The sequence below is a fragment of the Bubalus bubalis genome, chromosome 21 (assembly GCF_019923935.1).
Source record: "Bubalus bubalis isolate 160015118507 breed Murrah chromosome 21, NDDB_SH_1, whole genome shotgun sequence".
Classification (NCBI taxonomy): Eukaryota; Metazoa; Chordata; class Mammalia; order Artiodactyla; family Bovidae; genus Bubalus; species Bubalus bubalis.
In genome coordinates this window covers 47,735,711-47,748,531 of record NC_059177.1, presented here as the reverse complement: position 1 = coordinate 47,748,531, position 12,821 = coordinate 47,735,711, and the positions used below count along the sequence as shown (strand labels likewise).

General features: G+C 44.7%; 1 protein-coding gene across 1 annotated transcript in view; it reads right to left on the bottom strand.

The window, feature by feature from the left end:
• The window catches only part of RFT1 (RFT1 homolog), a 40,573-nt gene that overhangs the window by 15,230 nt on the left and 12,522 nt on the right, over window positions 1-12,821 (bottom strand). The window contains exons 6-8 of the mRNA XM_025272507.3: window positions 12,020-12,157; window positions 5,060-5,138; window positions 541-591 (exon numbers count right to left, since the gene is read on the bottom strand). Of these exons, the coding sequence (XP_025128292.1) occupies window positions 541-591; window positions 5,060-5,138; window positions 12,020-12,157 (268 nt within the window). The remainder of the gene's footprint in view (window positions 1-540; window positions 592-5,059; window positions 5,139-12,019; window positions 12,158-12,821) is intronic.

Sequence of the window (12,821 nt, the reverse complement as noted above, 5' to 3'; positions counted from 1 at the left end):
AAATGTGAAAAAATATTAAGACCTATTTAGCCACACACATGGGCCAAATCTTCATGACTGTGATGACCTCCCTGTAACTCTGGCACCCTGTGACCCCCAAAATGAGCCCCAGAGCTCTGCAGAAAGCTGGGTAAGGACAGGGAATCCCAACAGAGAACTTGCTGCCCAAGATACATAGGAGGGAATAGTCAGATATACATTTATAAAGACCTACAATTTTCAATCTTCAGGATTCACTTTTTATAATCTTCAGATTTATTTTTTCATGAAATGTATCCAATTACAGGGGCTTCCCTGGTGGTCCAGTGGTTAAGAATCTGCCTTGTAATACAAGAGCCTGCGCTCTGCAACAAGAGAAGCCACCGAACTGAGAAGCCCGCACGCCACAACCAGTTCCTGCACGCAGCAACAGATCCAGTGCAGCCAAAAATAAATAGATAGATAGATATTTTAAAAAGAATCAAACTACAGAGGCAAACATTAGAAAGTGTCGTGAAGATAGCTCATCTTTAATTAAAACACTACAGAATTTCACCTTACCCTGATCCCCAAAATTTAACATGTTCAAGAATGTCATCACATATCGCTCGCCTGTAAATGGAAAAGCAAAATAATTAGCATTTCAAATACACAGTATTTTCTTGCTTCCTTTTCTCTTATTGTCTATTGTCTCTTCCAGTTGGTAAATACTGTCAAAGCAGAAAAATTAGACACTTGGTTAATGACATGGTCCTTGTCCTAATGTTGATTTAAAATAATCTCTAATAACAATTTGGAAAGTGCTGGTGGCTTTATTGATAGCAAAGTTACAAACCAATTAAAAACAACAAAAATCAATAAAACCTGATATGTTTTCTTAAAAGTGTGAAGAGTTACAGAAATGTTAATAATAAAAATGATAATCTCAGGTTTTCAGGGAGGTCAGATAATCTGAGTGTAAATTCTGTGAAATGAAAGGTCCATGATAAACTGCACAGACTCATCAGAAGTTTCCTCTCTGAGTGGAGAAAACTCTGTGGAGGCCAGCAATTCTCAGCAGTCCTAGTTCACAGTTCAAATCTAAGACAGTCTAACACCTTCAAGGTACAGACATTAGCCCTGAGCCCTATTCCCCACTTCCATGAATATTCTTATTATCCCTGAATGGGAAACACTGACCGCTATGGAGAAGGAGCACTGAGGAGGCCACAGCCCTGAAGGGCCAACTCGCTCCTCCTAAACACTTTCTCAAAGAAGAAAGCAGCATTAAGAGATGAGAATGTGATATTCTCTCAAGTCCCTCTCCCGATCCTTTCCTCCCTACAATGTCCCATTTTAGGCAGGGTGGTGGCAGGGACCTCTGCAGATCCTTCCAGGCATGGGCCCCCCAGTATCTCTGCTCTTCTCTAATCCATCCTCATGGCTAACAGTTCCAGCTTTTGCAAATACAGATCTTAAGTCATCTCTTCTTTCACTCCTTTAAATGGCTCTATTGTGTTTGCAAAAAGTCCAAGTGCCTTGGTTTTGCATTTGGGACCTTTTACAGGCTGACCTTTGCCAACAAAGGTCCGTCTAGTTAAGGCTATGGTTTTTCCAGTGGTCGTGTATGGATGTGAAAGTTGGGCTGTGAAGAAAGCTGAGCGCCGAAGAATTGATGCTTTTGAACTGTGGTGTTGGAGAAGACTCTTAAAAGAGTCCCTTGGACTGCAAGGAGATCCAACCAGTCTATTCTAAAGGAAATCAGTCCTGGGTGTTCATTGGAAGGACTGATGCTAAAGCTGAAACTCCAATACTTTGGTCACCTCATGTGAAGAGTTGACTCATTGGAAAAGACTCTGATGCTGGGAGGGGCAGGAGAAGAAGGGGACGACAGAGGATGAGATGGCTGGATGGCATCACCGACTCGATGGAAATGAGTTTGAGTGAACTCTGGGAGTTGGTGATAGACAGGGAGGCCTGGCGTGCTGTGATTCATGGGGTTGCAAAGAGTTGGACACAACTGGGCGACTGAACTGAACTGAAAGCTATCTTTTCAGCCTCCCTTCACCAGCCTCACCCCAACCTCCCACCATCACACTATCATCCTCTGCTACACCCTACATGGAGGTTTTCACCCCTCCAGCTCTTCTGAGTCAGGCTGGGCTGGTGCTCCCAGGCTCAGCTGTTGGTATCCTCACCACCTGCAATGGCTTTTCTGCAGGGACCTCCCTGGGTTCTGGCACAAAAGGCATCTCCCTCCCACATTCTGTCAGCTCCCTGAGGAACCATGTCTCGGTCATCTCCATGCCCCTGGCTGCCTAGCAGAGCTCCTGGAAATGAGAGCACTCAAGAGATGTCTGGATGAGCTGACGTTTCCAAGTACAGCCCGTATCAGAGTTAACCACACAAATGCTTTAGTCTCTGCGGAGGGAATGAGCTCCTTGAAGCCACGTCCTGTTCCTCAGTCATCTGTATATTCTCAGCACATGACACACAGTGTTCAGGAAATGCGGGGGTAGAAGGTAACAGCATATATGTGTGTGTGAGTGTGTATATATACATGTGTATACACACACACACATTTTTGCTATAACAACAAATGATTTTAAATTTTTTAGAGCTGTTGCTTTCAGAGAAAAAGAATCTAGGTGTCCTTGTCAGGCCCCTTCCTTATTTCACAGCCATGGAGAGGGAGGCTGTAGGAAGTTCCTAAGGCCCTTTGCCAGCCAGGCCAGGATGGACCAAAGATGAAGCAGGCCCCCCTAGGGAGGCTCGAACATGTGGCTGACAACCTGCCACCGTTCACATGACTAGCCACAGCAGTACAGACAACCAAGTTAGGGCCATTCCTAAACTCATTCAAACTGCCCTTTAAACTTTTGAAAGAAAAAAAAAAAAGTGCATTTAAGTAACTACCCGTCCTCAAACTCCCTCCATTGTTTTGCCTGTTCTAACAATAATGTGACCTATCACAATATACAATTTCACTATAGCTACCTTTCTTTACCAAAAAATAATTGCTGTGGACTTCCCTGGTGGTCCACTGGCTAAGGCTCTGTCCTCCCAAGGCAGGGAGTTTGGGTTTGATCCTTGGTCAGGGAACTAGATCCCACAAGCCACAGCTAAGACCCGGTGCAGACAAATAAATAAATATTTATAAAAACCCAAACCTTGCTGAATACGTAGCAACGTTCCAGGCCTAGCAGGGTGTCAGGGAGACAGTGGTGAACAGCATGCTCCCTTGCTCTCAAGGGTTAAGGCACCTTCACTCAGCTCTCTGAAGGTTTCTGACCTTTACTTCCTCCAGAAGTCCTGTGAACAGTTTCACTTTTGTGATGGAAATGTTATGGCCTCAGGCTAGAAACAGGTGTTCTCAAAGCTCGGGGAGCCCTCAGGTACCTCCTAGTTCTATCTTTTAAACCACAAATGAGGGAAGTGAGGCTTAGGACTTCTCTTTGGAAGTATAATGAAGAAAAGTAAAGAAGGTGGACAAAGAAAAACAACAAGATAGGAACAGTGATGTTTGTATTAGAATGCTAGAGTTTTAGGAAACTTTTTCCTATTTTCCAAAATTCTTGTAATGGGATTATATTATTTTTATAATTAAAAGATAGTTTCTGAAGACATTTAAAAACATGTTCAGTAATAGATACATACATGTACAGACACATGAAATTTATAGAGAGAAACTACTACCTTCAGCAGCTTATAGCTGCCTCCAATCTCATTCTTTGAAATAAAGCTAGGTATAAATACACACATATATATATATATAATAAGATGTACTTTCAGCTTCTGGTTTGTCCTCTGCATTAGAGTTCTGTCACTGTTAAAGTGGGAAGTCCTAAGAAGTTGGAAGGTTGACCAAACTATCCCACCGGTGAATCTTATTGTTAAAGAAAATATATTTGACTTAACCCGAAATATTATCATGGCAACATGAAAAGAAATACTAGAAGCATTTCATGTTGTTTTTTAATACTAATTCTTTGAAATCCAATATGTATTGAGTGCACTTACAGCTCATCTCAATTCAAAATGAGAAAAACTGGATTCTTAAAAAGGTCACAAGGGGCTTTCCTGGTGGCTCAATGGTAAAGAATCTGTCTGCCAATGTGGGAGACACGGCTTCGATCCCTGATCCGTGAAGACCCCACGTACTGTGGGGCAACTAAGTCCGCGCGCTGCAACTCCCGAGCCCGCGCGCTAGAGCCTGTGATCCGCAGCAGGAGGAGCCGCCACAAGAAGTCCGTGCACTGCAACCACAGAAAACCCTGAGCGGCAGCCAAGGCCCAGCACGGCCAAAAGTAAACGAATTTTAAAAGCTATTCTTTTAAAAAAGCTCAGAAAAAGTGTATAAAATGTTCAGAAAATAAGATTATAGATAGAAGTGAAGTTGCTCAGTTGTGTCCGACTCTTTGGGACCCCATGGACTGTAGCTCACCAGTCTCCTCCATCCATGGAATTTTCCAGGCAAGAAAGATTATAGATAGCTTTCTATATTTTCTAAACTTTCTGTAATTGATAGAATATTTCTATAATACAGTTATTATTACATATAATAATACATGTAATAATATTACATTATTATTCAGTGGGATTCTGGAATGAGACTCAGATTCAAAGTAAGTTGCTCCTAACTCTTGTAGGACCCTGCAGAAGTAATGTAACTTCACTGATGCTCAGTTTCCTCATCCATAATAAAAAGAACAATATCTTTCTTACAAGGCTGTGGGGAGATTTAAATTAGACAACTGAAGCATCACACTTAATAAATGCTAGTTTTCCTCTCCTTATTTAAAACCCTCCCAGCTCTGAGGCTCCTCTGACCCAAGGCCTCTAGGAAGCAGGTGGTCTGCATCTACGGAACCAGCAGTTCTGTAGAATCCCCTCGCTGATACTTTGTGTGTTTTTGGTTTTGGTTTTGTGTGTTTTTGTTTTTTGGCCATGCCACGTGGCATGTGGGATCTTAGTTTCCTGACCAGGGATCAAACACATGCTCCCTGCATGGAAGCTTGAAGTCTTAACCACTGGACAGCCAGGAAGTTCCCCGTCACTGATACTTCAGTTTCCTGACTGCTCAGAGCAACCTTTTACTTACCTTCTGTCAAAATCTGTTTCAGGAAAGACTGTTTGAAAAAACTCCAAGTCAATTTAGCCTCTTCCCAATTTACAAAAGCCTAGAAAAAACAAACAAAAAAACTCTAGGTATTGCAAGTCTAAGAATACAATAAATGTTACATGGGAGGCAAACTCAGTTTGGTCTCTAAATCCCAACTTGGATAGTCCCCACTAATTTTTCATTTACTGCTGCTGCTGCTGCTAAGCTGCTTCAGTCGTGTCTGACTCTGTGCGACCCCATAGACAGCAGCCCACCAGACTCCCCCGTCCCTGGGATTCTCCAGGCAAGAACACTGGAGTGGGTTGCCATTTCCTTCTCCAATGCATGAAAGTGAAAAGTGAAAGTGAAGTCGCTCAGTCGTGTCTGACTCTCAGCGACCCCATGGACTGTAGCCTTCCAGGCTCCTCCATCCATGGGGTTTTCCAGGCAGGAGTACTGGAGTGCAGTGCCATCGCCTTCTCCGTCATTTTCTGCTAAGCACATAGAAAACATCCAACAAATACTGACAAAGAATTTATATTTCTAAATGTGAAGACAAAGGCTCTAGGTGGAAAAGCCTACCTGTGGGGCCTGCCCAAGATTCATTCACTGAGACCCCTAAAGAATTGTGCTGTCCCCTTGCTGCTGCCCTGGGAGTAAGCTGACCAATGGAAGATACACAATCACAGTCAGCTCTTCCCTTAAAAGACGTCTGAAGCATGCCGAGCTGCAAGACAAACTCTGCTCAGTGTACTCCACATCTTAGTGCTCTACTTAGCCAACTTAGCCATTCAGGGTCCCTTCACACAGAGCATACGAATTTGGCTCATATATTTCAAAAGAAAGTAAGGCCTTCCAGATCAGTAAAGCCACAAAGAATTGGTATGACAGAGAAAACAAAACTTCTGATATGGCTCTTCTAAAACTCTCAGGGGAAGCACCCAAACAGCCCATTTCCTAAGGACAAGGAGGATAAGAAAGAAGCAAAGGCTTAGGAAGGGCAGAGGTCAACCTGTAAGAGACAGACAGGCAGCCTTGAAGCCGGAGAGCTGATTACAAAATCTGAAGAAGGGCAGCTAGCTGGACAGGACTTCTTCGTTTCTACTTCCTCCTAATTCTCTCTGGGGCCCCTTGATCATGAAGGCAACCAAGGATTCCAGAATACTCGGTTTAGGTGTTAGGTTCTTAATCTCAAGGTACCTGCATTTTGAAAAGTTCTCATTAACTTAAACTGATGACTTTTCAAAGGTGGGATTTCAGGGGGCTCTTTAGGAGGAAACAGGTGATTCATAAGGGCAAGCCCATCGCATCTCTCCAAAATGTCGACTTTAGCTATGGAACCTGTCCCAGTCACATGGGCCCCTGATCTTGGCCCAAAGTCCATCTATGTAGTGGACATTGTATTTCTGTAGAAATATAATGCATGCCACAATATAGTTTTACGTTTTCTAGCATCCTACAGTGATGAGTAAAGAAACTGGTAAAAGTCACTTTAAAATCTTTGATTAAACCTTAAATATTATCATGGCAACATGAAAAGAAATACTAGAAGCATTTCATATTATTTTTTATATTAGTTCTCTGAAATCCAATGTGCATTGAGGGCACTGACAGCTCAATTCCAAAAGCTCTGCAGCCACATGTGGCTGTTGCCTACCATTTACGACAGAGCAAGTTTAGAGCACCCTTTAAAACAAGGGTCATTTCCAGTCCTCAAATCTTATCACCCCTTTGTTTCAGAACCTTTCTTTCCTATTTGGAAGGTAGTTTTGAATCTTTCCAAACCACACTGACTTCAGTGCATCACTGGACCAGGAGCCAATGCCAGGGTAGCTATAGTCCAGGGGTAAATTTTCGTCATGAGAAGGAAATCAGTCCTGAATATTCAGTGGAAGCACTGATGCTAAAGCTGAAACTCCAATACTTTGGCCACCTGATGCAAAGAACTAACTCACTGGAAAAGACCCTGGTGCTGGGAAAGATTAAAGGCAAGAGAAGGGGATGACAGAGGATGAGATGGTTGGATGGCATCACCGACTCGATGGGCATGAGTTTAAGCAAGCTCCCGGAGCTGGTGATGGACAGGGAAACCTGGCGTGCTGCAGTCCATGGGGTAGCAAAGAGCTGGACACGACTAAGCGACTGAACGACTGAACTGAATGAACTGAGAAGGAAATTGAACATTTACTTTTCCCAGAACAGAGTGCCAGACCTCCCTAAGCCACTAGGGGGCACTGTGGACCACATCATTCTCTGATGACGTACACTGATCCTGCCCATAGCTGGCTTCCTGGGAGCCAGAGCACAGCACCTTCTCTCTCTCACACTCTGCCCTCTCCATGCCGGGTGGCTCTCTGGAGGGGCGAGGTGTGTGGTCTACAAAGTAGTAACTGTGCTCTTTTCAAAGGAAATGAACAGTTACAGTGTGTCCACCAGGCTTCTATGAAGCCTACTTGCCGGTCAGGCTGTGATTTGGTTTGGGAGGGTGGCTGCTGCTGCTGCTGCTGCTAAATTGCTTCAGTCGTGTCCGACTCTGTGCAACCCCATAGAGGGCAGCCCACCAGGCTCCCCCGTCCCTGGGATTCTCCAAGCAAGAACACTGGAGTGGGTTGCCAATTCCTTCTCCAAGCCCTTAAAAAAAAAAAATTTCTTTAGGAGAGTGCTATCATGAGAGTGTATCTGATCTGCAAGCTCATACTTGAGCATTCCTTCCTCCTAATGCCTTCAGCTTAAATGGACCCATGGTTTAGAAGGAATGGCCACACTGCTTACTAATTCCAAAATGCTCATTAATGATAGAGAGGCAGGAAGTTTGAGCAGAGATTAGGTTTCTACTCAGAGGCATCTGCTAAGTGGTAGAAAAAGAAGTGCATTCTTAGGGATTTTACTGTTCTGAATGGATTTGTCACTTGGAAAGGTCAAAAGAGGCCCCTTTCACGAAATCTAGCTGAGCCGGTCTATCCAGCTGTGAATTTCTCTAGAATCCCCTGACCAACAAACCATTCCACTGCCTCCCTGTACTGATGGAGAAACTGAGGTACAGATGGTGAAAAGTGATGGGTAGTACCTCTGGAGAAGGTCTGGAATCACAACTCAGGGCTCACTGTATTTTACCCTAAGTTACTCTTCCACTTCCCAAACCCCTTTGACTTACAATGGTCCAACCAGCTGCATCTTTCCCACACAGTCAAGAGTCACAGGGGCCATGGTCCTGTCCCCTGCCCTCCATCACCTCCACACTCTACATGGCACTCCTCTCTCTCCCTCTTGCTGCAGGGCTGTTGACTGCCCTTTGTCCACACTCCCATTTCCATGCACCCTCCACTGTCCTCATCACTTGAAAAATGACAGATGATTGCCACTGCCTTCTCCTGATCTTAAACCTTTTTCTCTCCTCGTGGCAGGGTTCAGGTTTTAGAGTTGAGCTCAGAGACTAGAACTCAAATTACAGCTCCTGACACTTTTTTTTTTTTTACTTCACCAAGTGGCTTGCAGGACCTTAGTTCCCCAACCAAGGATCGAACCCATGCCCCCTGCAGTGGAAGCTGAGTCCTACCTACCAGACTGCCAGGGAATTCCCTACAGCTCCTGACTTACGGAGTATGAAGGCCATGGGCAAGATATTTAACTTTGCTAAGCCTCAGTTTTCTCACCTACAAAATGGGATAGGAAGTCCTATCTCAGGACTTCAGTGCAAATTCTGAGCGCAGGGACCCCACCCAGGGCACCTGGTACAGTGCTTAACACAGACACTGCTCAGTACATGACAGCTGTGTTAAACTCCTCAGCTTTACCTGCATACTAGCTGATCTTGCATATTAAACCACTCAGAAGTATCAAAGAGTACAAAAGATGTAAACGGCAGCCATTATTTGAAGTGTCATTATTTTAAGGCTAAATAAGTATCTTTAAAGAAGATGAAATTCTATAAGAGGAGGAAAGAAATCTCCTAATTTGGTCAAGTTGACAGTAAATGTAATTTGTTTGACCAGTTTTGTACAAAGGAGCCCCCAGGACAGAAAGCTGCTCCAGAGAGTCAAGTTAGGCTGGTGTAGGCACCCACTGCATTCAGATTCAGCTCACTTCTTTTCTTAAAAAAAACAAAAAAACAAAAAACAAAAACACTTAAATAATGAATTGCTCTACCTGGAGCCTCCCAATCTTTAAGTAAAACAAATAATTACTTTGGGCAATAAGCTAATTCCTTTTGGACGAATTCAGAGCATAGAGATTAAACACACAGACTAAGGTTTTTTCCCAAACAGAAGTTAGAAAGAAGTGGGCCCAAAGCCAGCTGTGTGATTTGGGGTGGATCACCTAACTCCTCTGAACCTGTTTTCTCATCTGTGAATTGGGAGACAGCAGTATTTACCTCATAGGGTTACTATGAGGTTTAAGGACAGAAGTCCAAGTGCTTAGCCTAGGGCCAGGCACAGAGTAAGTATGCAGTCAATGGCAGTTATTACAAACAATTCTTTGACAAAGTTCAAATACTTCCACAGAACTCTGTAAGTCTTTAACAGGGGCATCAGGGGTCGTGTAGACCAGTAATCTCACCTTAAAAGTGAGGACCCCTGGGACTGTCCTGGAGGTCCAGTGGCTAAGACATCATGCTCCCAATGCAGGGGCCCTGGGTTCCATCTCTGGTCAGGGAACTAATTTGCATGCTGTAACTAAGACCTGAGACAGTCAAATAGATAATTTTTTTTTTTAAGTGAGAACTCAGAGATCTGGAGACCTACTGCCTCCCAAATGCACAGGAAGCTCCCTGAGGCTAAGCAGTCACCGTCCTATGTGTTTGTATCCCAGAGAGCACCCAAGCAGGGGCTCCTCTGTCAGGAGGAGTGCTGCCACAGACTGAAGGTACACTCGACCTTCTCATGCTCAGGCCTCTAACAGTATGAGCACGGGTACTTTCGTAACAGGTGGACAGATGAAGCCGCTGAACTCTCAGCAGTCAGCAGTGTCCGCCTGGCTAGGATGCTCCAGTGGAGCTACTCCAGCTCTGAGCGCAGCAGTGAGGTGCTGGTGACGGCGTGGGCTGTCATTTATGGATGAGCACTCGTGCCAGGCCACAGCATTAAGCACCTTACGTGCCCCGTCTCATCTGGCTCTCACAACCACCTTAGGAGGGAGGTACTCTTACTTAGTGAAGGACAGGGGAGCCTAGTGTGCTGCAGTCCATGGGGTCGCTGAGTTGGACACGCCTTAGCGACTGAACAACTCATTATGCCCATTTGATATATAAGGAAACTGAAGGTCAGAGTTCTGAGCCCATTACAGGGTTAAGTACACACTTGTCCAACTCTTCCTCTTTTCTCTCTGCCTGTATTAACAGTGCAAAAGCTGCACTTGAAAATACTGCTGGGCATAGGCACTGGCCCAATACGACAAGCTGGCCAGGCCTGGTACAGGTGGGCCCTGGGGAATACTCGAGGAGAAGAACTTTTCTGTACTCTCAGATGCACTCTGTGGGCAGGGAGCTCCAGGTAAGAGAAGAGATCTGGAGTCCTGATCCACTAAGCCTACAGATAAGGCACCATGGCATCCAAAAACTGTGATGCTGATTTAGGTGAAAGGTAAGATCAGAATGGAAAGCTCTCTTCTAACAAGAACATACATGGCTTTGTTACATCATATCTGGTTTTTCTTGAAAAGTTGTACAACAAGATTCCTAACATTCTAAGACTTGAATTCCAAATACTTTATTACATTTTTCAAGTAATCATGGAAGAGCTTTAAGGAGAAGCCCAGCTGAAGCCTTACCTCAACTCAGTGAACCACCTCCAGCGAACAAACAAGTACGAGAAAAAGAGAAAGTGGATCAGCCCAGACGGAGCAGGTCACAGGGCCACCACACAGATGCAGTGTGGTAAAACACCACAGGCGCGACTCCTGGGCTGGAGACTCTAGCTCTGACCCCACAAGAGTCGGGAGATAAAAGTCAAATGGACCGAGAGTTGAAGTGTTGAGTAGAAAGAGATTATGCCTCCCTCCCACCCATCAGCCTCTGGAAGCCTCAACTGTCTACCTGGGGAAGCAGATCATCTGAGAGAGTGGCCTGACACTAGACAAAGGAACCCTGCAGGGGCCTTCGGTTACGTCAGCACCTCCAGACTGCCCGTGCTGGAGGTCAGGCCCGGAAAAACCAAGAGACAGCAGCAGAACAGAGAGCGAGAGCGTGGGGTGAGAGCCTGCGCTCTGCTGCGAGTCACGCCTATCCGGCTCCTGGCCTCACTCTGACCCCCAGCCCGGGCAGGTATTTAGTTGCTAAGCCTCAGCTCTAATAATGTCAGCCCCAAAGAGTTGCTGTAACCATTAAATACAGTATGTAAATCATCTGGCACAGGGAGTGGCAGAGGGTTTCGCATCTGGGGGCAATTTTGCCCCCCAGGGGAGCATCTAGAGATATTTTTGGTTGTTACAACTGAGGGGTGGTAGTTACTGGCATCTAGTGGGTAAAGATCCAGAACGCCGCTATACATCCTACAATGCAAAGGACAGCCCCCACAACAAAAATTATGTGGCCCACCCTGGAGAATGAAATGGCAACCCACTCCAAATCCCAGAGACAGAGGGGCCTGGCAGGTTAAAGGCCATGGGGCCACAAAAGAGTTGGACATGACTTAGCAACTAAACAACAAATATATATATATGTGCATATATACGTTATCTATCTATAACTGAATCACTGTACCGTACACCTGAAACACAACATTATAAATTATCTACATTTCAATAAAAATTTTTTTTAATTAAAAAAAAAAAAACATGCAACACAAATTGTCATTAGTGCCAAGATTTAGAAACCTTGGCTGAGCACATAACAGGCACTTCATAAACGTGAGTTATCAAATTATCTTTGTTATTGTAACTATAAACAATAAATTGTCATTTCTTTCCCTCAAGGATAAACAGCATCTGTGATTAAAATGATAAGAGACAAAATACATTACTTACTCTGCTTCTTGTCATACTGGGTAACAGATCTGTCATGCTGGAGACAGGAAGAGCTTGTTGCCTGGCTGATTCTGGGGAGCCCAACACCTTTGCAAAGTAAGTAACATAGCAGAGCACCAGAAGTGCAGTATAGAAAAGCTGAAAAAAAGAAAACAGTGGGTTTTAATTACACTTTTAATGTAAGCATAATTAAGAAGGGGTTTTCTGGGTGGCTCACTGGTAAAGAATCCACCTGCCAATGCAGGAGATGAGGGTTCAATCTCTGGGTCCTAAAAATCTGCTGGAGAAGGAAATGGCAACCTACTCCAGGATTCTTGCCTGGGAAATCCCATGGACAGAGGAATCTGGCGGGCTACGAACTCAGCAACTAAACCACCACCACGACCACCATAACTAAGATGTGCCTCTAGATTTGACCTTAAAGGCCAGTCAAGAAATAGAACTGTCTTAATTAACTGTACTTTCTATTGAGCAATGACTCACCTTCTGGAAAACAGTACTAGTCACTAACACTCAGCTCCACTGCAGCATCTCTGGGGAAGGCATCACAACACTCCACCTGACTGGGAGAATAGTTCTTCCAGGCAGGCAGAACATAACTTCCATGACAGACACCCACTAGGGCAACCACGCAGCAACGTCAGAGTTCTCAGAGATTTGTATCTGGCCAAAGGGACAGCTTTCCCACCTAGACAGCACACCGTGAGGATCCACGTGTCCTGGCTGTGCTAATATCCAGGGATGTGCCATCATCCAGGGCTGGGGATTTTCCACGAACCCTGGAAACCTGTGACATTATGAT